The sequence below is a fragment of the Dromiciops gliroides genome, chromosome 5 (assembly GCF_019393635.1).
Source record: "Dromiciops gliroides isolate mDroGli1 chromosome 5, mDroGli1.pri, whole genome shotgun sequence".
Classification (NCBI taxonomy): Eukaryota; Metazoa; Chordata; class Mammalia; order Microbiotheria; family Microbiotheriidae; genus Dromiciops; species Dromiciops gliroides.
In genome coordinates, this window is record NC_057865.1 from 70603903 (window position 1) to 70625848 (window position 21946).

General features: G+C 38.8%; 1 protein-coding gene across 4 annotated transcripts in view; it reads right to left on the bottom strand.

Moving 5' to 3' along the window:
* Positions 1 to 21946, bottom strand: part of NRP1 (neuropilin 1) — a 184008-nt gene that overhangs the window by 90466 nt on the left and 71596 nt on the right. For all 4 annotated transcript variants that reach the window (XM_043965789.1, XM_043965792.1, XM_043965791.1 and 1 more), the window contains 2 exons: positions 17634 to 17815; positions 7906 to 8133 (listed from right to left, as the gene is read on the bottom strand). In XM_043965789.1, the coding sequence (XP_043821724.1) occupies positions 7906 to 8133; positions 17634 to 17815 (410 nt within the window). The remainder of the gene's footprint in view (positions 1 to 7905; positions 8134 to 17633; positions 17816 to 21946) is intronic.

Genomic DNA, 21946 nt, shown 5'->3' on the forward strand with positions numbered 1-21946 from the left:
AATCATGCCTTCCCTAGTTAATTAGTTTGCAGTAAACATATTGGGCCAGGTTCACAGGGAAGATTTAAAAGTGTGCTCCTAGGAGCAATGATGGGCAAAACCACAATCCCCAGTGAACAGGATTATTTTCAGAAGGAGAAATGAACTGCTTGGTTCAATGGCAAAGAATGAGACTTGGGCAGCCAAGTGGTACTTTGGCATTCATCTCAGGGCCCAAGCAGTATGCACAACTTGCCACTGAAAGCATTGGGGAGATGCCTCAAGCCGTGCATGATCATCAAACCTTCCTCTGACCCCATCCAATGAATTCCTCTGTCTCAACAAAGGAAAATGGAGAAAGTATCCATATCTTCAGAGCCCCTAAGAGCTTCCAGAGGTTTGCTCAAGACAAGGGTAACCTCAGCTTCTCTCCTTGCTCTATTCCTTAAGTGATCTTTTGTTTGGGAAAGCCTCATATGTAGATTGTAATGTACCATTTACTCCTTAGCGGCCCAACTGGAGACAAGTTAATATTTGCAACTGTTTAACAACATATTTAGAGACTAGAGACATCAGTAATTGAAGCTGAATAACAACTGGATATTCATTTTGAAAGGAAAATTACTTTTTCTAGGACTCCTGTCTTTGTTCCCTTGGAAAATGTCACCTAAAACCACCCGGCTCATTTGTATGTTTGAGGCAAATCCAATGATCAAGAAATAATAGCAAGCATGAATTTAACAGTGTAGCCTGGGGGTGTGGGAGATGATGGGAGGTGGGCAAGAAACCAAGTAAAAACTTAAACCAGTGGTCAGGAGAGAGTCAAGTTGCTATTTAGTTTGAGTCAGCAGTACTTTTATCCTCAAGTGCTTACCAATTTTTGGCAAATGGTCATTTTGACGAAGTACTCTCAGCTTGGAAAGCTAATAATTTCTTTGGGTAGGCTAGACGCAGTACTAAAGATTATTTTCCTATTTTCCTGTCAGGAATTCTTAACCTACAGACCATGAAGGAGTCTATGGATTGATTTCAGGGGGGTCCATAACTTAGATGGAAAACATTACATCTTAATTTCAATATAATTAGTTTCCTTTTAAAATCTGTGTATTTAATGTATTTTAAAACATTCTTCTGAGAAGTGAGCCATAGGCTTCACCAGACTGCCAAAGGGGGTTCTATGATACAAAGTGAGGTAAAGAATCCCTGCTATAGGTTTTTAAAATTTTATTATTTTATTTTATTTTTTTTGGTGAGGCAGTTGGGGTTAGGTGACTTGCCCAGGGTCACACAGATAATAATTGTTAAGTGTCTGAGGCCGGATTTGAACTCAGGTCCTCTTGAATCCAGGGCTTGTGCTCTATCCACTGCTCCATCTAGCTGCCCCTACAGGTTTTTGTTATATGTCTAATGGAAGCATATCAGTCAATATTGACTTAGATGGACAATCTTGCATCACTTTTTTTTTTTTTTATATCCAAGAAATCCACACTTCCCTGTTGTATAATCCAGGGATGTTGCCTTGCCTGTGGATACTTTAGGTCATCAAGACTTTTCTATTGGGGCAGCTAGATGGTGCAGTGGTTAAGCACCAGCCCTGGATTCAGGAGTACCTGAGTTCAAATCCAGCCTCAGACACTTGACACTTACTAGCTGTGTGATCCTGGGCAAGTCACTTAACCCCCATTGCCTGCAAAAACAAACAAACAAACAAAAACAAAACAAATAAATGATCTGTCAGCATTTACAAAAAAAAAAAAGACTTTTCTATAAACTGGACAAGTAAGAAATAATTCCCTACCATCCATTTCCAATTGGTTGGTTCCATGAAGCTTATTTTGTTTTGTTTTTACCACTTTACTCTGTTTTCCTGTTGTTGCAGAACACAGTAGCAGAACTCTGCTACATAAATGAGGTCTGCTCAGGCATCAGTTAGAAAAATAAAATGAAGCAAAACTGGGCTGAACCTAGTCAAATAAGGCATTGTATATGTGGAATGTGTGTGCTTAAAGCAACCAGTAGAACTAAGTGGTGGTTATGGCCAAATTAAACTCTCTCCCCGCCTCCATCCATTTCATGATTATAACCTTATCCAATGGAAGGCAAAATCAATTTAAAACTTTAAAGTAATTTGCTTAGACAACTCAAAGGCATTATGCTGCAAACATTGGAAGAAAAAGTTAAAAACGTTCTTCCACCGAGGGGTCCAAAGGCTTCACCAGACTGCCATAGAGGTCTTCAACATATAAAAAGGGTAAAAACTGCTTTAATAAATCATAAAACAAATACTACTTAAGTCCTCCCCTCTTCCCTTTTTCTACAGTGCATCCATTGAAATTATTTTTTCTATTTCAATTGAATTCAACAAGCATTAATTTAATAACCACAATGTGCCTGGCATTATGTTAGACTGGGGATAAAAAAGAAAACAAATAAGATAAAACAAAACATTATTCATCCTCAGGAAGCTTACCAGCTCCAGACCTTTTCTTGGGAAGGATTCTAGAGTTTGCCATTTCCTTCTCCAGCTCTTTTTACAAATGAGGAAACTGAGGCAAATGAGGTTAAATGACTTGCCCAGGGTCACACAGTGAATAAGTGTCTGAGGCTAAATTTGAACTCAGGTTTTCCTAACTCCATGCCCAGTGGTTTATCCTGTGACTTCTTCTGTGTGAGAATCAGCAACTAAACGTCAGCAACTAAGAACTGGGTGGGAGCACTAAACAATCAATTGGCTTGTCCCACGATCACAAAGCTAGTGGGAGACAATTTTTGAACTTAAGATTTCTTGATGCTCAAACTGGCCCTCTCTCCACTACACTACTCTGACACTTGTGCCTTTATTAGACATCTATAAATGTGTCTTGCTCAGGCCATAAACTAGATTGTTTCTAAGAGAAGTGTCCAAATAACTATTAATCATTCTCTTGTCTAATTTATTAAATGGATAGGTTTCTCATTTTTCCTTTTATCTTTCACATACTCTTATTCTGGCTGTGTTACTCCCTCCTACCATTAAATATATTATTTCTCTACGTGGAGAAATCACTAAGGATGGTTCTGCTCCTTTGGACAATGGCCTCTGCTCACTATAATCACTGGTTTTACCAAGAATTACGAGTGACAAAGGGAAGTTGTGGACTTTTTAGTAGGCCAATTTAGTCCCATCCCTTCCCCCTTCCCCAACCCCCACCATTACCCAGCTCCTTAGGGGGAAAGGAACCTTTGAAATAGCAAACAGAAGAGAACTTTGTTTACTCCAGACTCATAATTTAGAGAGTCTCCATGACTCACTGGTTTATAATTTTTAAGACATGCTTGGTAATTCTGCATTCTATCTTTTCGAATATTGCCCCGGGATATCATAGTACCACTCTCTATAGTAGCCCTCAAGATATGGGAGCGAGAAAAGCTTTTTTGAGTGTACTACAAAGAAGTATTGAATTTTCCTGTACAACAGTGAGACCTTAGCCTAGCAAACTAATGCAATATTGATCTGGGGTGTGTGGTGGGAGGGGGGGGGCGGAGGAGAAGGGATGACTTTGAGCCTTCTTGGGTATGTGACCAGTTGTATATTGGTATGCTCAGACCTGTGGGATTTTACTTTTTGCTCACCTCTACTTTTGAGATAGCAACAAATTAGCAGTGTATAGAATGATATCATCATAAGTAATACTCCCTCCCCCCATCATTGTGTATTATTCTAAAAACAGTGGAACTGAAATTAAAGAAAAAAGAAATTGTGCTTCCAACTTTGTGATTACAAAGATACAAGTATAATGCAATTGTACCTGGAAAATTGTGCATGTAGCCAATGGTGAACTGGTAATTGGGGGGAAGTCATTAGATTAAAATGGCAGTATCTTATCAGTAAGAAAGCATATATCCCTCTGACTTTCTAATGATACTTACTATTGATTGCAATGATTATTCATACCACTCTTTGTTTCTTCTTCATCTCTCCATTTATTATAATCCTGCTTTAATTTTCTTCTATTGTGTAAAACTTTATTCATCTTTGCAAAAATGATAACCAACTTTAATAAAGTACTTTGGATGAAGAAAATTTATATCTTTTAAAAGTATAATATATGCCATTTCTAAGTTTTCATGAGTTAACTAATGTGTATTTCATTAGATATTTCTGCAGTACAGAGAGTACTTCAGGAAGTACCTAAAATGATTCCCTCCCCCCCACCCCCTTACTTCCCCAGAAGACCCAGGATTCATAGCTATCTTAGTATTTTCAGGAGTTTAGGTTTAATACCAAACTATAAATAAATAGATTCAATTCCAAGTCCACATTACTAGAGTCCATTCTTAAAATGTTTTTTAATCACTGGAATGTAGATAATAACCAAAGATTTAAAAAACAAAAAAAAAACCCAAGACAATAATTAAAAACAACATGTATACAATACAGACTAACTGACTTTATCTCCACTTATGTCAACAACTGAAACTAAGCATTAAATTTTGGTTCCATAATTTGGGACAAGCACTTGTGGTATTGACCAGGGCAACAATGGCTCTCAAATCCTATATAAACTCCCTCAAATTACTTCTGAGTCAAGACTTGAGAATATAGCATTCAGAGGAGAAAGTGGTAGGTGGAGATGAAGCATTCATCATGCACATACATGCTTCATATTCTGAGTTTTTAAGTAAACTGCTTTTCTTCAAAGCCAATGTAAATCAATGGGTCGCTTTCAATTACTTGGCCACTTAATTCAATGTTTATGATAAAATGCAACACAAAATCACTCAATGGCTAAAAGCCTTCAGCGCCTTCTGCTTGTTGTTTTTGGAAAGGATTTCAAAGTTCCATAGCAATTTTACTGGCAGACGAATTATAAGCTTTGAAATGCTATGACAAAAATGTCTCTGGTGCCATTAAAAAGCCCAGGAGAATCTAGTCTCTAGTTTGGGCCAGAAAATTAGCGAAATATTTTGCTGGAGCAGGCTAGACAAGGTCAGTTAAATATTAACAAATACATAAACACATTTATCATATTCTACAAGCTAGCTTACTCTGGGAATAAGTCAAACACGCTAGACTTTTAAAGCATGGGTGAATAGCATGGCTGATAACTTGTATGGTTAATTGTTCCTCATTTCGACTCAGTGATTTTCTAGAACCAGAAAATTACTACTTCTAAAAACCCTTGACACTAATAACAATGTACTCCATTCTGAAAGTGTTCTAAATATGTTGGTTGATTGGACCTTTTCACATGTCAGATTAAATGAAAGTTCTAGAGGGGAAGGCTGAAAATTTGGGCTGTGCGCAAATAAACCCATTATTAAATGTTCCAGCTATTGTTATAATGTTGTTATCACATTGTTATAAGACTGTTTTCCTAATTGATGGATTGAATGCTGGGTAGTCAATCAGCCCACTGTTTTGGCAATCTCATTACTTAATGAAGGAGTTTCAGTAAGATCATCATAACCCTATTTGTATGATAAAAACCCTAAGGAGGGACTTCATGTTAACTCACCCATTTTATCTAATGACAATATAAGCTTTCATTAAATCTAATTTTCTCTCCATTTGTTAATACATTAAGAAACTTATTAAAGTTGAACAGTAACCAACACTGATGATATTAGAATCTAGAAAAGGGACATGCAAGTTTTGTCATAACTTTGTCCATTATTCACTTACAAAATGAATTTAAACAATCTTTTATTTAGCTATAGTTGCTACCTAAAAGTATGGTAAATCACAGGATTCTTGGAAATAGTTCATTGAACATGGACTATTGTCTGATTCTTAAGAATTACCAAGTTGCCCCATTTGGTTTCATGACCTGTACTTTCTCCAGGGAAATATGGATGTTAAGCCAGACTAAACACACTGCCATCAAAGCAGCTGAAACAAATTATTTGATATAATCTCCCTTGGCCAGAATTTGGGGGAAGAGTGTATTTGAGCCATTTACCTTCAAATTCTCAAAGATTAGAATGGAAAATGTTAATTTGGAAGATAAAGAAAATCTTTGTATTTCATATTTGGGTATCTGGTGACTCCTTCAGAAGAGGGTCAGGAGAGCTTGGCTCCTACTAGTTAGAAGCTCCCTGATACCTGAAGTTTGAGGACCCTAGGGGAAAGAGATTGCCCCAAATTATGAGTTCTTATCCTTTCTTCAGACTTGAAAATTTTGAAATTTTCTATGGCATTAATATTGGGAGATATCACCTTTAAAAAGAGCATATGGGGCAGCTGGGTGGTGCAGTGGATAAAGCACTGGCCCTGGATTCAGTAGGACCTGAGTTCAAATCCGACCTCAGACACTTGACACACTAGCTGTGTGACCCTGGGCAAGTCACTTAACCCCCATTACCCCACAAAATTAATTAATTAATTAATTTAAAAACAATAAACAGAGCATATGTAATTGGTCAGTCACTTGATAGTATGTGGGGGTGGATGTAAGGGGTGTGGGGGGAGTGGGGTGGATTGATTTTTGAGCTCAGAAGCTCTAGGTACTTGTTTCAGTTTTGCCACAAACTTGTTCTGTGACTTCGAACAAAGTATCCAACATCTCTTGGTCTCTCTTTCTTCCTTTGTTCAGTGAGAGGGTTGGCTCAGATTGGTCCCAAGCTTCCTTCACATAGCCTGAATCTGTGATTCTATAATAGATCTTTTTTTAAGATAACTCAAAAATATCAAATGACAGCTTGTGTCTTATGACATTTGAAAAAGGAATCCTTTGGAAGTCAACAAGAAAAAGAAACTTCCTAAAATTCTTAGCAGTAATTTTTTGTAATCTTCAAGAAAGAAACAAAATAGATGTCTGTAGACTGGGGAAATGGCTAAATGAGTTGCCACAATGACGGTAATGGAATCTTATTCTGCTATGAGAAATGATGAATACAGAGAAGCACAGGAGACATATGAACTGATGCAAAATGAATTAAACAGGGCAGCTAGGTGGCGCAGTGGATGGAGCAACGGCCCTGGAGTCAGGAGTACCTGAGTTCAAATTCGGCCTCAGACACTTAACACTTACTAGCTGTGTGACCCTGGGCAAGTCACTTAACCCCAATTGCCTCACCAAAAAAAAAAAAAAAGAATTAAACAGAATCAAGATAAAAAACAATAAATGGCAGGAGTCAGCAAGCTACAGCCCAAGGGCCAAATAAATGCAGCTGCCCTCTATTTGTACGACCCAAACTAAGAATGGTTTTTACACTTTAAAATAATAAAAAAAACCCTTTATTTTAAAACGTAAAAAACATTCTTAACTCAGGCTGTACAAAAAAAAAAAACAAACACAAAACAACACATAGAAGCTGTACAAAAAAAGGCAGCAGGCTTTAGTTTGCTGACCCTTGATACACACAGTGACTATAATAAAGTGGGGAAAAAAGCCAGCAACAACAAAACAATTGCAATGGAATACTGTGAAATTATAATAACCAAACTTGGCTCCAAAGAGGAGAAATGAGTAGGCATGCCCTTCTGCTTCTTTGCAGAGGCAAGTGATTATGGGTGAGGAACATTAAAATACAATGTCACTTATATAAATCAGAACATATTGACTTTTTTTTTTGCGGGGCAATGGGGGTTAAGTGACTTGCCCAGGGTCACACAGCTAGTAAGTGTTAAGTGTCTGAGGCCAGATTTGAACTCAGGTACTCCTGAATCCAGGGCCGGTGCTTTATCCATTGCACCACCTAGCCGCCCAGAACATATTGACTTTTTCAATATGTTGGTTAGTTTTGCTGACCTTTTTTTCCTCCCTAATTTTTATTCTTTGTTATAAGGGGTTGCCCTTTGGAAGGGAAAGAAGGAAGTAAAGAATTAGGAAGTATAGGCAATACAAAAAAAGATGAAATGTATTTCAAAAATGAAAAAAAAAAATCTGTTACTCGCTTCCCAGCCCCTCCCTTTTCTGGGATGCTGTCTGTTCTTATTCTTACCATCAGGGAATCCATCCCAGATTTCCAGTCGGTCATATCTGCAAAACATCCCCCCTGGAGGATTAGTGTCAGGCTCAAGGTCAAAGCTTTCGAATTCCAAGATGATTTCTGACATCTTTGGTGCAAAGATAATGTAAGTGCATTCGAGGCTGTTGGGATACTTTTCAGGGAATCCAGGGGACTTGATCACTCCAGTAGATGAAGTATAGTTTCGGGAACATTCAGGACCTGTATAGGCAAAAATAAAACAAAATAAAAGAGAAAGAAATGAAGTCCTGATAAGACAATAACCTATGAAAAAACCTACTATATGGACATTCACTGAGTTAATCACTGATTCACTCAGCCCTTTCCCATTATTGATAGGTAGGAAAATCATTGTGTTCAGCCCAGTTTTCCATTTAAGGGGATCAATTTGAAAACTTTTGCTGGCTTGGGAGGAAAAAAAAATGACAACTATAAAATCATGTGGGAACAATGAATGAGTAAGCTGCAGAAATCTCGACAGAGCCCTAGAGAAATAATTATAGCCCCTTCAAGCTTAAATCTTTAAATCTTAAGGTTGACAGCCATTTATTGGTGAAATAGAACATTTACAAAAGTGGGTGAGTGAATTCAGTAGAGGGAGTGCTGGTTTCAGATTCCTACACCAGTGACTGAGTAACTCTGCCAGATGTGACCTATGCCTCTTTGACAAACTAAATGTGAAAGGTAATTCATCCATGTACCCAGGGTGAGTGACTCATTCTGAACGGTGTTGACACAGGTGTGCCAGTAAAGTGTTGCTGTTAGTGAAGGCATGATAAACTCTGATTACAGGCAATGTTTCTGAAGTCACCTAATATCAATGTTGACATACTAACCTTCCCCAAAGTATCACTTCTAGTATATTCCGCTGTTCTAAAAAATGGTTGTTTATGGTGGGAAAGTTGGTGATGAGGGGAAAAAAACATACCTAGAACATTTAATTGGACCTGACTGCATAAACCACTTCAACTTTACAAATTTTGGTGGTTTAATATTTCAAGCATCGGTTAAGGGCAATAAGAGAAAGCTGGTATTAGCATTGTGTGCTGACAATGGTCATGATTAACATAATAATGATCACAGGTTCCTTCTAAGGAAGAGACCTTGGAGGTCATAGTCCAATACCTTCATTTCACAGAAGAGGAAACTGAGGACTAAGAGAGGTTAAGTGATTTGCTCTAGGTGATAAGGTCAGTGATGGAATTAGGATATGAACTGAGGTCCTTAGTCCAAATCCAAGGGCTCTTTCCACTTCAACACACAGTCCTACCCCAGGTGTTCCCACCGTCTGATTGGTTCATTTGGACTCTGTCCACAAAGAAGAGAGAGCCACCTGAATACTTGAAAAACGTCCCTATCTAAATGGCCATGTGAGGATGCATACTTATCCATGTATTTTTCCTCCATCACACACTTCAAAGGATTCGTTTTAAGAATCCCTATGTGCCTATGAAATGCCAGGATGGCCTTAATATCACAAGAACAATTATGGGGAGCTCAGCTCCATATTTCACCCTGTGTGCATGTGACATGCCTGGACCATTTTATTATTATGAGAACAAATTTGGGGAGGAGGGTTCAGCTTCATATTTCATTTTTCTGTGATAGAGTTGTAGAAATCTACCCATTAATATGTCCCTGAGCAAGTCATGAAAACCGAGGTTCCTGGAATCAAATTCAACAAGTATTTCTTAAGTGCCTACTATGTGCAAGACATTGCATTAGCTGCTGGGGATACAAAAACTAAAAGAAAATAGTCCTTATTCTTGAGAAGCTTACATTCTATGAATGCGTGGAGATGGCACTTTATAGGTAAACAAGTGCCAAGTATATACAAAGTCATTTCAAAAGCTTTATTAATTGGAGGATTCAGGAAATGCTTTGGGTGGGAGTAAGCTGCTCAAGTGAGCTCTGAAAAAAGCTAGGGATTCTACGTGGAAAAGGTAAGGAGAGACAGGATCTGTCCAGGTTGGAGAGAAAACGTGTTCTACTAGAAACTTATAGAAACTCCCACCACTAACTGGCAGATACCCCACTATCAGATGACTTTAGCTGGGAAGGGATCTTAGAGATCAATAAATCCTGTAGCTCATTCTCCAGATGAAAATAACTAAAACCTCAGAATGCAGGTGCACCAGAAAGACCAGCATTTAAGAACACCTAGAAGGATGGATCTGTGTCATCTGGGGTAGTGCATTTTTAAAAAAATCATATGGCAAAGAAAATAGAGAAAGCGGGTTGAAAATGTGTATTTCAAAGTAAGATTATAATTTGTTTTTGTTTGGTCATTTTTCAGGCATGTCCAAGTCTCTATGACTCCATTTGGGGTTTTCTTGGCAGCCATGATGGACTATCATCCTGATGTCATGGTCCTCTTTGAGAAAGAAGGATGAACAACCACCACAACAACGATAACAGAAAGAAGGGAGAAACCCTATAACTGAAGATAAGGAATGAGGAGGAATTTATTTGAGGTATGAGAGATAATAGAAGTAAGAGCTTAGAGGAAAGAGTGAGACTAGGAGAAAGAGAATAGTCCCATTTGGCTGTGAATTAGAGTATTTTGTTGTTCAGTTGTTTCAGTCATGAAAATTTCCTCCCTCCCCTTCCTTCCTTCCTTCCTTCCTTCCTTCCTTCCTTCCTTCCTTCCTTCCTTCCTTCCTTCCTTCCTTCCTTCCTTCCTTCCTTCCTTCCTTCCTTCCTTCCTTCCTTCCTTCCTTCCTTCCTTCCTTCCTTCCTTCCTTCCTTCTTTCCTTCCCTCCCTAGAGTGCTCTATCTGGCTCAGGCTGAAAGGGCAGTAGCCCTGCATGGGTAGGTTCTAATACTATCAATCTGCTCTGTTTTTCCAATCAGGGCTGGTTTGCACCCTCTTCAGTAGCTTGGTGATCCTTCCCTTCTGGAAGCTCACCATATTGGTACCAGACTTAATTCAGACACTTGATTGGCTTTAGCCCTACTCTAACTCAGAACTCTTGAACTCGTGACCCACGGGCCTTGGCCTTCCCAGCAGCAGGGGTCACAGGTGTGCTCATTCTTTTATAAACTTATTTTTTTCCTGTTAGTTATATTTCATAAACTAATGAAGAGACCCAATGAATTTGGGAAATTTAAAGGGGAAGAGAGGATATTCCAGTTTGTGACACACCAAGGTTGAGATGTCAGTGGAATTCCAATTTGTTCCAATATTGTTGGCAAATCAACTTTTTAAGTCACTTCGGTGGCGTACTTCTTCAGCTAAAGAGGAACTAGAAAAGTTTGAGTCATTAACCCATAAAGGAAAAGAAGGTGGTAGCCTTTTAAAACTGTTTATTTCCAGGGTGTAAAACCCACTAGAGCCGAGCCCAAGTCAGTGTGGTCACATCCTCATGAGGCAATGCAAGAGGAAAGAGTTACGTTGCTAACTGTAGCCAAGTAATGAAAGTAGAGTCAGCTTTATTCTCCTCCCACCTCCCAAATTGCTCAGGTGATAGACACTAAAGGGGCTAAGGGAGTAAAGCCCACCTGGCAGGAATAAAAGTCAGTTTACTGTGAAGCATTAACACAGATGGTTTCGTGTAATCCCCAGGCTGCTCTCCATTTTGTCATGCTAGGTACCTTGGGAAGGTACACTGATGTATCTAAGGACATCAGGGTACTATCTGAAGATGAAGATTTGGCAGCACAGAAGAACTTCAATCCTGGCTGACACATAGAGGCTGTGCAATCTTGGGTAAGCCCCTGAGTCTTAATTTTCTCGTCTGTAAAATGGGGATAATAATGCTATCACTACCGATATCATAAGTATTGGTAGTGAAAAGAGCAAATTAGTTACATAAACGGTAAAGCATTATAGGGATGGAAGCTATTGTTTACATTATAATTTCAACTCTAGATGCGGCAGAACCTTTTATGACAATTGCGTTGGTTATTTCATCTCTGTGGGCCTCAATTTTCTTTTCTGTTGTGTTTGATGATGCCTAAAATCCCTTCCAACTTTCTCTCGGATTTTGTGGTTCTCAGTTTATCCATCATCTGATGAAACTGGTTCTGACACCTTTTCTCGTGAGATAAATTTGCAAAGAGAGAAAGAATGCTGTTGAGAGAGAGTGCTAACCCTGAAGTCAGAAAGAAGTCTGTCCAAGTTTTGCCTCAGACATATAACAAATGTGTGGCCGTAAGTGGGCAGGCAAGTCGCTCAACTGATTGATTGATGCTCTGGGGAACTTCTTGAGCGTTCAAGTTATGGAGGGCGTATCCTGTAGGTATCAATGGAAGGAGTTTCTGTATGAATGAAATCACACATCTGAACCAAAAGTAAAAAGGCTTCCTAAAATAGACTATGCCGAAAAGATTACTAAAACAGATCTGTGGTAGGTAAGTGATTAAAAAAGAAATCACTAAAGGAACCTGAGTAGTGATTTAGCAATTCAGGGGGGGGGGGAGGGAGGGAGGGAGAGAGGAGAAGAGAAGACAGAATGTAAATGAGAGAAACAGATTTAGCAAATACTTTGACACAGGACTAAAAAGGATTTTCAGGTCGATAAGCATTTTTGCAGACTTTGCTAGCATGGATGGATGTATATGAAACACACATAAGAGTGCCACATTTAGTTGTTATGGACATACAACTAGAAATTTTATTTTTCTCCATTCAAAAATCCCAATGAAATCATGTGTCAATCCATAGCTCCTAAGATTCTCCCCTTGAGTCCCACAAGACTTATTGCCCCGACACAGACTATTCAGGTCATTGGTCTGGATGGATCAGGTTGAAAGGTCTTCCCAAATCCACATCCACACTGGGAAGTTCGGATTGGGCAAAGGAGAGTGAGCACAACAAAGCTTTGTGTTTAGGAATAGTGGTGGGCTAAGGACTGATAGCCCAGGGGGCAGGGAAAAGTCTTGAGAAGAGTAGAAAGTGTTAATTGTCTCTAGAAAAGTGAAAGTGCCCACTGGTACTGCCCCTGAGGCTATAGGAAACAAAATGGCCTGATTTTCTTAAGAAGCAGAGTTTAATGCTTGTAAATCTCAAGGCCAACAGGTGAGTGACTAATTTCATGGTTGTATTACATTATGATTAAGATGATTCATGTGTATTGAAATAACAGAAGCAAAGTGTTTTCGATAGTACAGATTCATGCAATCATGATAAGATATCATTTAACTGCTGTTGAAATAAAAATTTATGTAAGCATGTGTATCTGAAGATGCGTTTCTCTGAATAGTCAATAAGTATTTATTGAGTGTCTACAGTGCAGAAAGAATTCTACTTAGATACTTAAGAAATAGATGACAGACGTGATGCTTGAAAAGGCAATTTCCCTAAAAGAATGGAAACACCTTGAGGGCTGAGAACATTTAATTTTTGTCATTGTCATCCCAGTACCTACCACAGTATATGGCATGTAATGGGCATTTAATAATTGTTTCTTGATCGACTGATATTCACATGAAACAATTTGAGATTATTGACTGGTAATCTATCCAGTTAGTGGGGGAAAAGGATTGGAAATTAAATGCATGTGGGTTTTTTTTTTTTGTTGTTTGTTTATTAAGCCATTTACTTAGCTGGATATACTGAGAAGATGCATATTATTTTTAAAAAAGTGATGGTCATGAGGTCATTAACCTGGGAAGAAAAGTGAATCTAGGGCCAGATTCTGAAAGAGATAAGGGACATGAATTGACGGCTGGGACCTGGAGGGAGTATTTTAGATGCAGAGTACAACTTGTCCAGCAAGTTGTATTCTAGGATAGGTGAGATTAGCTTCACCCTTAGAATGTAGAGGCCATGGAGAGTTAAGATTTTTGTTTTGACCAAAGGTCTTCCATATTCCTAGTAATTATGGCTCTTCCACCCAGTATTAACTCTACGATGTGAAATAAAGATTTACCCACAGATGAAGACCCTTCCATATTCAAAATATGAAGTTGGAGAGGTGTAGGGACTGGTTGTTGGTGCGCTTTGAGTTATAAAAAGTAAGCTGACCACTTTAGATTTAAAACATCAGGCAGGGGACAGTCAGAATGGGTCTTCAAGTTGGAAAGCTATCTCAAGATTGCCCTAAAAGGTTAGCGTATAATGGAGAGAGGCTTAAGGGAGGAAAGAAAGCAAGGATCTGGCTGCAACCATTAGATTATGAAATGTTAATGACTTTGGAAGTGATAATGGAAAGAATAGATCTGGGAGGCCTGTATGAAGAAAACACTAGTGTGCAAATGGACACAAAGGGCATGGGATCTAGAGATGAGGCCAAGACAATTACATTACATGTAGGTGATGCAAAGAATAGAGTTTTAGATGTGGAATTGGAAAGACCCAAGTTTGAATCCTGCCTCAGACTAGCTTTGTGATCCTAGCAATTCACTTAACCGCTGCCTACCTCAGTTTCCTCATCTGTAAAATGGAGATGATAATCACACCTACCTTTCAGGGTTGGTGTTAGGGTGAAATACTATTTACAAAACACTTTGCAAATGAAATAAATGCTACATAAAGTAAAGTTCTGTATAAATGCTAGAGATTATTGTTATTGTTGTAGGCATTCCAAGGTTTCGGGGAAAAGGGTTGGGAAGAGGATGGGATCACAGAAAATAAAAGGGGATCTGGAAAAGGGAGTTCGTTTGGGAGGAAGGGGAAGGTTTTATAAGTCATGGCCATACACTTAGGTCTCTTTCATCTTTCAGTCAACTTTAAGAAAAAAATGATTGGAAAAGAAAGGTAAATTCTTTACATTCTTTTGGGGATATTACTCTTTTGATAAAAGCATGTATGCCCATGTGGGGATAGGAAGATAGATAGGCTAGTTATTAATTAATATATTAATATTAATAAAAATTAATGTAAATAGAACATCAGTTAAGCAAGATATTATCATGAATGTGACTTTATACAGTGCTATAAATGAAAGCATGTCTAGCTTACTGGAAAGAATAATGGATTAGGAAACAGAGGACCAGGGTCTGAATTCCTGCTCTGATACTTTCTCCCTATGTAGTCTTGGTCTGCTGGCTCAGGCTCAGCTGCTCATCTGTTAAATGAGGAGGTTGGAGAAGATGATGTCTGGTTTCTTCCCTCTTCACCTCTGATCCTATGATCTCAAACAGCCCTTCTGTCTCTGACAGTCTGTGAGCCTCTCATTTATGATCCTCCAAGTTCTAGAGGCATCAGATCAAGTTACTATCTACTAAACACTTATGTGCCTGGTCACTGCTAAACTGGGATTCTAGATAAACATAAAAAAACAGTGGTCTGGCCCTCAAGGAGTTCACATTCTAATGGGGAAGACAATGTGTAAAAGAACTAGTTCCATACATACAGAATAGATGGGAAGACATTAGTGGCTAGTTGGACTGGGCAAGGCCTCCTGGAGCAGGTGGTATTTGAGCTGAATTTTGGAATTGAGCCAGCATTCTTTGAAGTCTCATTATCCCTGCAGAAGGGTTCTTAATGAGCTCCTCAATTAACTACTTGGTTGGCTCTGCTATACTCTAGATTGCAGATGTCAAACACCTGTCAGAACTCGATTAAAATGTGTAATTGCGAAATGTTTAACAAAATAAAAAAAATGCAATACGACACAGATATTGTTACTTTGTGGTTTTCTAACTCAATATGCAACCATAGATCCTTTCCTTTTCCTTTTCCTTTTCCTTTTCCTTTTCCTTTTCCTTTTCCTTTTCCTTTTCCTTTTCCTTTTCCTTTTCCTTTTCCTTTTCCTTAATGCTCCAGACACTTGGGGGAGGGGGAAATCTGTCCATATTCACATCCAGTGAATTAACTTTTTTCGGGGGGGGGGGGTGAGGCAATTGGGGTTAAGTGACTTACCAAGGGTCACAAAGCTAGTAAGTGTCAAGCGTCTGAGGCTGGATTTGAACTCAGATCCTCTTGAATCCAGGGCCCATGCTCTATCCACTGCACCACCTACCTGCCCCTGAATTAACTTTTTATGTTTTAGAAATGGAAAGGGACTATGCCATAAAATATTAATCTACTGGAATATAAATACAAGAATACTTTTGTTGAAATTTATATCATTTTTACAAATTCTAACTCAATTATACGATTAACTTTAAAGTATTGACTATAGGCGAGATGAGAGACAATGTGATACAGTAGATAGAGGACTGATCGGGAATTTAGATAGTCCTCTCTCTGGCATAGACTGGCTCTAAGACTGTGAGGATGATACTTATCCTTACAGTGCTCCAGGAAACTCTTTAGGGGTATAAGTTGTGGGCAAATTGCCAATTTGTTGTGTTGAAGACGTTTTCTCAAGAAGACCATCATTAAACAAAGGTCACAACAACCACGATGACGATGATGATGACAAAAAGGTTCAAAGTACTGTGATAGACTGAGGATATAATTTATAGTGGAATAGGGGAATATGATGTGCAGAAGTGAGTGTCATGCAAAGCAGATCACGAAGGAGCACAGGAGAAATCTAGATAAAGTAGTCTGGGAATATTTTAGGAGGAAAAGATGACTTGCCACTGGGGAATCCAGGGCGACTTTATTGAAGAGGCACCAACTGAGCAGGGCACTAAAGAAATGTCAGGCTTTTAAGAGGTGGAGATGAGGAGGTAATGTCTTCTTCTAGGCAGGAGGGATGGTCTGTGGGAATTCAAGGTAGCAGGATGGGGCTGCCAAAGGTTCGGGAACATTCAAATAACTTGGTGGAGCTTACAATGCAAGAAACAGAATAAATGTCAAACAAGGTTGGAAAGGTAGGCTGTGGAGAGCCTTTACTACCCCAGCTGAAGGGTTTGTAGCTTATCCAACAGTCAATTGGGAGTCACTGAAGCCTGTTTCCTTTTCCCATGCTTGTGCAAACCTTGGCTTACTCTTTTGTGTGAGAGTGCCAGCCTCCAAAAGCTAAGACCAAAGGAGGAAGCGCTGTATTTAGTACGTGTGAGAAACCTAAAGGCTGTAACAAGCATAACTCGAAGTGTTCTGCAGGTAAAGTTACACTTTTTAAAATTAATTGATTTGCTTAATGCTTCCACTGGGAATTGAAGCACATGGTGAACCAGGCTTTCCTCTAAGTTACCTCACAAAGCCACCTCACTGCTGCACCCTAATAAAAGGTTTTACAAATGATTAGCATGGTGACCTATTCCTGTTCCCAAAGGAAATAGTCTTTCCCACTATTCCTAAACTCTCCAAGAGGTTATTTTAATAGCTAGGGTAAACAGGGACCCAGTGTTTCTCCCACTAGTATGGAAAACAACATAGCAAGGAGGTGGCTTTCTGAGGACCAGACATTCTTGAATATAGCAGCCAGGAAAAAGAAAGAGGTGGGGGGTAGGGGAAAAGGGGTGGGGAGCTGGTGCAGGCCAGCTTTAGGAGGGACAGAACTTCTATGAATTCAAGGTGGGAAGGGGCTAATCCGGTTTTCAAAGGGAACTTTTTGGCTGCTCAAAGGATTAAAGAACCAGACTCTAAGCATGGCTTAACTCTTTTATTTTCTTTAAAGAAAGAGAAAAGTAAAAAGAAATGCTTTTTTAAATACAGTTTTGCCAAAGCACATTCACTCGGCTGGTCACAGCATCTGAATAACATCGTCTTGATCTGTTCTCTCCCTAGACGTACGTGTGTGTGTTTTAAGTACTCCTCTCCATCCTTTGCTTCACTATCTCTTTCATAAAATATTAAAACGAATTATTGTTAAATGGAAAAAAGGCACAGACTAAAGTCTAATTATCGTTTGTTCACTCACCTCTCTTGAAAATTTCATAGCGTATGGAAAAGCCAGCACCATGTGTCTCATAGTCAGAGACAAACTTGATAAACAGGAATGGTCCCGTAGACACCACTGGAGGAGGAGCGATCTTTCCACAGTACTTGCCCCATAAACGTCCACTTGCACTATCTCCATCAATGACTTCAACGTAGTCATACCTAATGGACAAACACAGGGGGAAACGTTAAGGGAAACAAGTAGTCTTTCATTTCTACAAATTCTGAGTCCGACATGAGCCAGTGTAGATTGTTGGGGGGATGGGAATGGGGATGGGCGGGATGCTCTTCATATCCATGACTCCACCACACAGTGAAATGAAATAATTAAAATGGACTACATCATGTCTGTAGACATCATCTGGCAACGCAGAACTATTAGGAAGAATGGTGTCCATTATACTGGCAGACAATGTCAGCTAAAGTAACCAATTAACAAGAAAAAGGAAATCTCATGAGCACAATTCTGTATTATTAAATTGTGTTTCTTTGTCTATGGTAGTGGTGTCAATACATAATGCTGTGCATTCTTTTCAAACTGTGAAGTTCTTTTATGAATTCAAAATGTCTCTTTGGCTGGAGCTTTCTATGAACAATACTTTGATTTCTGTGAACTAGCCTCTAAAACATATGGCTACAGAATAATAAATGAATTCTTACCCATTTAACTCAGTTCACAGTTCTACCCCTCTCCAAACTACTGGGGGTTGGGGGAGGAGCTCCCAACCTGTCAATATTACATTCACAGATTATCTTTCTCCAGAGCCAGACTTGGATCATAGAAATGACATTTTTCCCCAACAACTTTTGTTTTTAAAAAGAGAGAGAAATAGATTTTTATCTTGTAACATTCAACTTGATTTGCTTGAAAGAACACACTTATTTGAAAGAAGGGAAGGAAAGATGTCCCTTGATGAGATTTTAAATTGGACTAGTAATAATATTTTGGTGATGTGATTAAAGAAACCACACAGTGAAATTCTACTACAAAGTTTGTATTGAAAGGACAGAACAGTTCTTAGCCCTAGAAGTGGATAATTCACCATTAATAAACTAGTCCTTTCCTCATCCCCACTCTCCTCCCCCAAGATAATATGAAGGGAATAAAGCAAAAGGTTCACTTGTCTGGTTATATATCTATATCTATACACACATATTTGCTTCCCTCTTTTCTTAAAAAATATTTATTGCCCTGTAGAAGTCGGACAATCTAATCTGTGTTTTCTTCTAAAATTGACATTAAAAAGCTATTATCCATTCACTTTAGAATTTTATTTTGCTTCTATGTTTAACTTGCTTCAAAAATTATGGGATATTATAATTTCAGGAATATTTTAAAATGGAGGTAACAAACTATATCTGACAATTTTAAGGGATCAAAGGGTAAAAAAATAATAATTCTTCATGATGACCAATGTCATCTTTAACAACCCTTTTAAAAAAGATCTTGGGCACATTACTTATGTTTACATAAAGTCTCATGAGACAATTGCATAGATGATATCACTAGTTAAAGTGGACAGCTTAAGGCTCTCTAAATTAAAAATGACATTACCTCATCAGTAAAAAATTGCATGCCAGCTTTGGTGTATGTCAGGGACAAAATAAAGCTGACATTGATGAAACTCTAAGCATTAACATATGTGAATTACTGCATTAACTGCATTTCTTCTGGTGCATTCAATGATTCTAGTAACTTGGCCAGTTAGCATTGCTGTCCCATTTCAAAGCTAGGGAATGAGGAATTGTTCATTTCTTAATACTTCAAGATTTGCTTTGCTTGTTAAAAGAAGAGAAAGAAGTGTAAGAGAAGGAGGAAGAAAGCATTATATTTCAAAGTTCTGAACAAGCCTTTTACATTCAAAGAAGGGGCAGCTGAAATGAGCACCATCTCCTATTCATTTAAGCCAAATAAATTGGCATTTGATGGAGAAATCCCTTTTATCTTGGTTTCCTCTTTGACAGGACAGGTCTGCTTGTTTTGCTCTGCTATTTTTTTTTATAATTTAGCTGTGATTTGGTCTGTTTACTGTCTGAACTAGCTACTGTGCATGTAGGCTTTGTCATATAGGCTTTTTGCTTGAATCTTGATGTGATCTGAATATTAAGTGGTTGAGTCTTGGTGCATTTTTGCCTTTGAGATACAAACCAAGTGAGATGATGGGTCAGCATTCTGAAGTATCAAGAACATTTTTTGGGAAGAAAGTCCTTTCTTTCAGATGAAATAATATCTTTTACAAAATCCCAGTTGTGATACTGGTAATTTTGAGGAGCTAGTGCTGAAATCAACATGGCAGCCAATAGTAACCATCAGATTCTCCACTTGGCAACACCAAAAGTCATTAAAGTGATTAGTGAGAGACTCGGCTCTTCCTCCACTGTAAGAGATGTCTTGTTGCATTTTCAAGTACCACAACTTCACATGCAGAAATGGAATTAGTGGAATATGAGTGGTGCCTCATCCTTGGAAAACAGAAATGCAGCTGTCATTCACCAACACCCGATTAAAGTACTGTGAAACAGAGGCCAGAGATGAGTTTCACCAATAACAGTTTTTGTAAATAGTCAGGAAAGTATATCATCACAACTTGTCAATTACATCATTGCCAGTGAAGTTAAGAAAGCAGCTCGCATCTCCCTCTGGAGTTGATACCAGCTCCACTCCATAAGTTTGTCAGTGGTAAATGCAGTGCCAGGAATGTAAGTGTTGTGCCAGCAACCTTCTCTGGAGACAAAATGTGTCACTGCAGCAACGCACCCAGGCTGCCTTGGCCCGGGGCCCAGGATACTGAGTTTGCAAATTTGGATCTCCCAGCCGGCCTGCATTGCTCGGTTACTGCTACCAGTGTATGACAAACACTGCTTTTCTTGGGATGACAAGAATCCCACAGTGGGAACGGTGAAGGGAGAAATGGAATCCCTTGTCTGAACCTTAGTCTAACCTCACTGCCCTAGGTGCTATGTCTTTCTCTTATCTCTTAATGGAGAACAGCTCATTTGTAAATGGATGCTAAAGGATCCAGGTCCCCCAGATGAGTAACCAATCAGCACTGCTGAACAAAAGAATACAAAAAGACAAGTATAAGGTACTACAGTAGGTTCTAGGGATACAAAAAAAAAAAAATGATGGTCCCTGCCTGCCAGCAGCTTTCCTTCTGATAGGGAAATATGGCATGTCTACAAATAAGGATGATATGATATAAAATACGATGATCTTTTTCTTTAGAATTTAGAAAAAGACATTTAGGAAAATTGTAGGAGAGAGAAATCACTTTTCATCTGTGGAACCAAGGGAAACTTCACTGAAGAGGTGCTGGATGATTGAGGATTTTGGAAGATCTAAAAAAAAATCTGGCTAATGGAAGCAGTGGTAGGCCAGAAAGCCGATGGGACTTCATTTGGAACACAAAGGGTTAAGCGTATACAGTACTGGTTTGCATACAGAGAATGCCAGATGCCCTCATTGATATCTGCACAGTGCATCTAGATCCAAAGCAGCACCTTATTTGACCACACCATTCCTCAAACAGTTTGGAAGTTATGTCCTTTGGTCTTGATTGGTTCTAGGACAAATGGAAAGATAGCATTACCAGTGTCTAGGTGTGGCCTTAAATGTCCCTTGCTGAGTATAAACAGAATTCAAAGATAATTAGTATTTTTAGATGAATAAGTCTTTTTTTTTCTTTTTTTGGTGGGGCAATTGGGGTTAAGTGACTTGCCCAGGGTCACACAGCTTGTAAGTATTAAGTGTCTGAGGCCAGATTTGAACTCAGATCCTCTTGAATCCAGGACCAGTGCACTATCCACTGTGCCACCTAGCTGCCCCTGAATAAGTCTTTATCTTCACTTATATTTCCTTTTCATAATAGATTTAATGTAAGAGTTTGGCCTAACTATACACACACACAGGAAGAAAAAAAACGAGATAACGAATGCCTATTGTTCAGATGATAACATGCAATTAGATAGACAGTATAGACTTCATCTTTATATATCTATACCTATGTCTAGATGTATCGTTCAGTTGTTTTCAGTCACGTCTGACTCTTTGTGACCCCATGTGGGTTTTTTTGGCAGAGATACTAGAGTGGCTTGCCATTTCCTTTTCTAGCTCATTTTACAGATAAGGAAATGTGCAAACAGGATTATGTGACTTGCCCAGGGTCACACAGCTGGTAAGTGTCTGAAGCCAGATTTGAACTCAAGTCTTCCTGATCTGAGGTCTAGCACTCTATCCATTGCACCACCGAGCTGCCTAAATCTATGTACATATCAATATATGTGATGCAATAG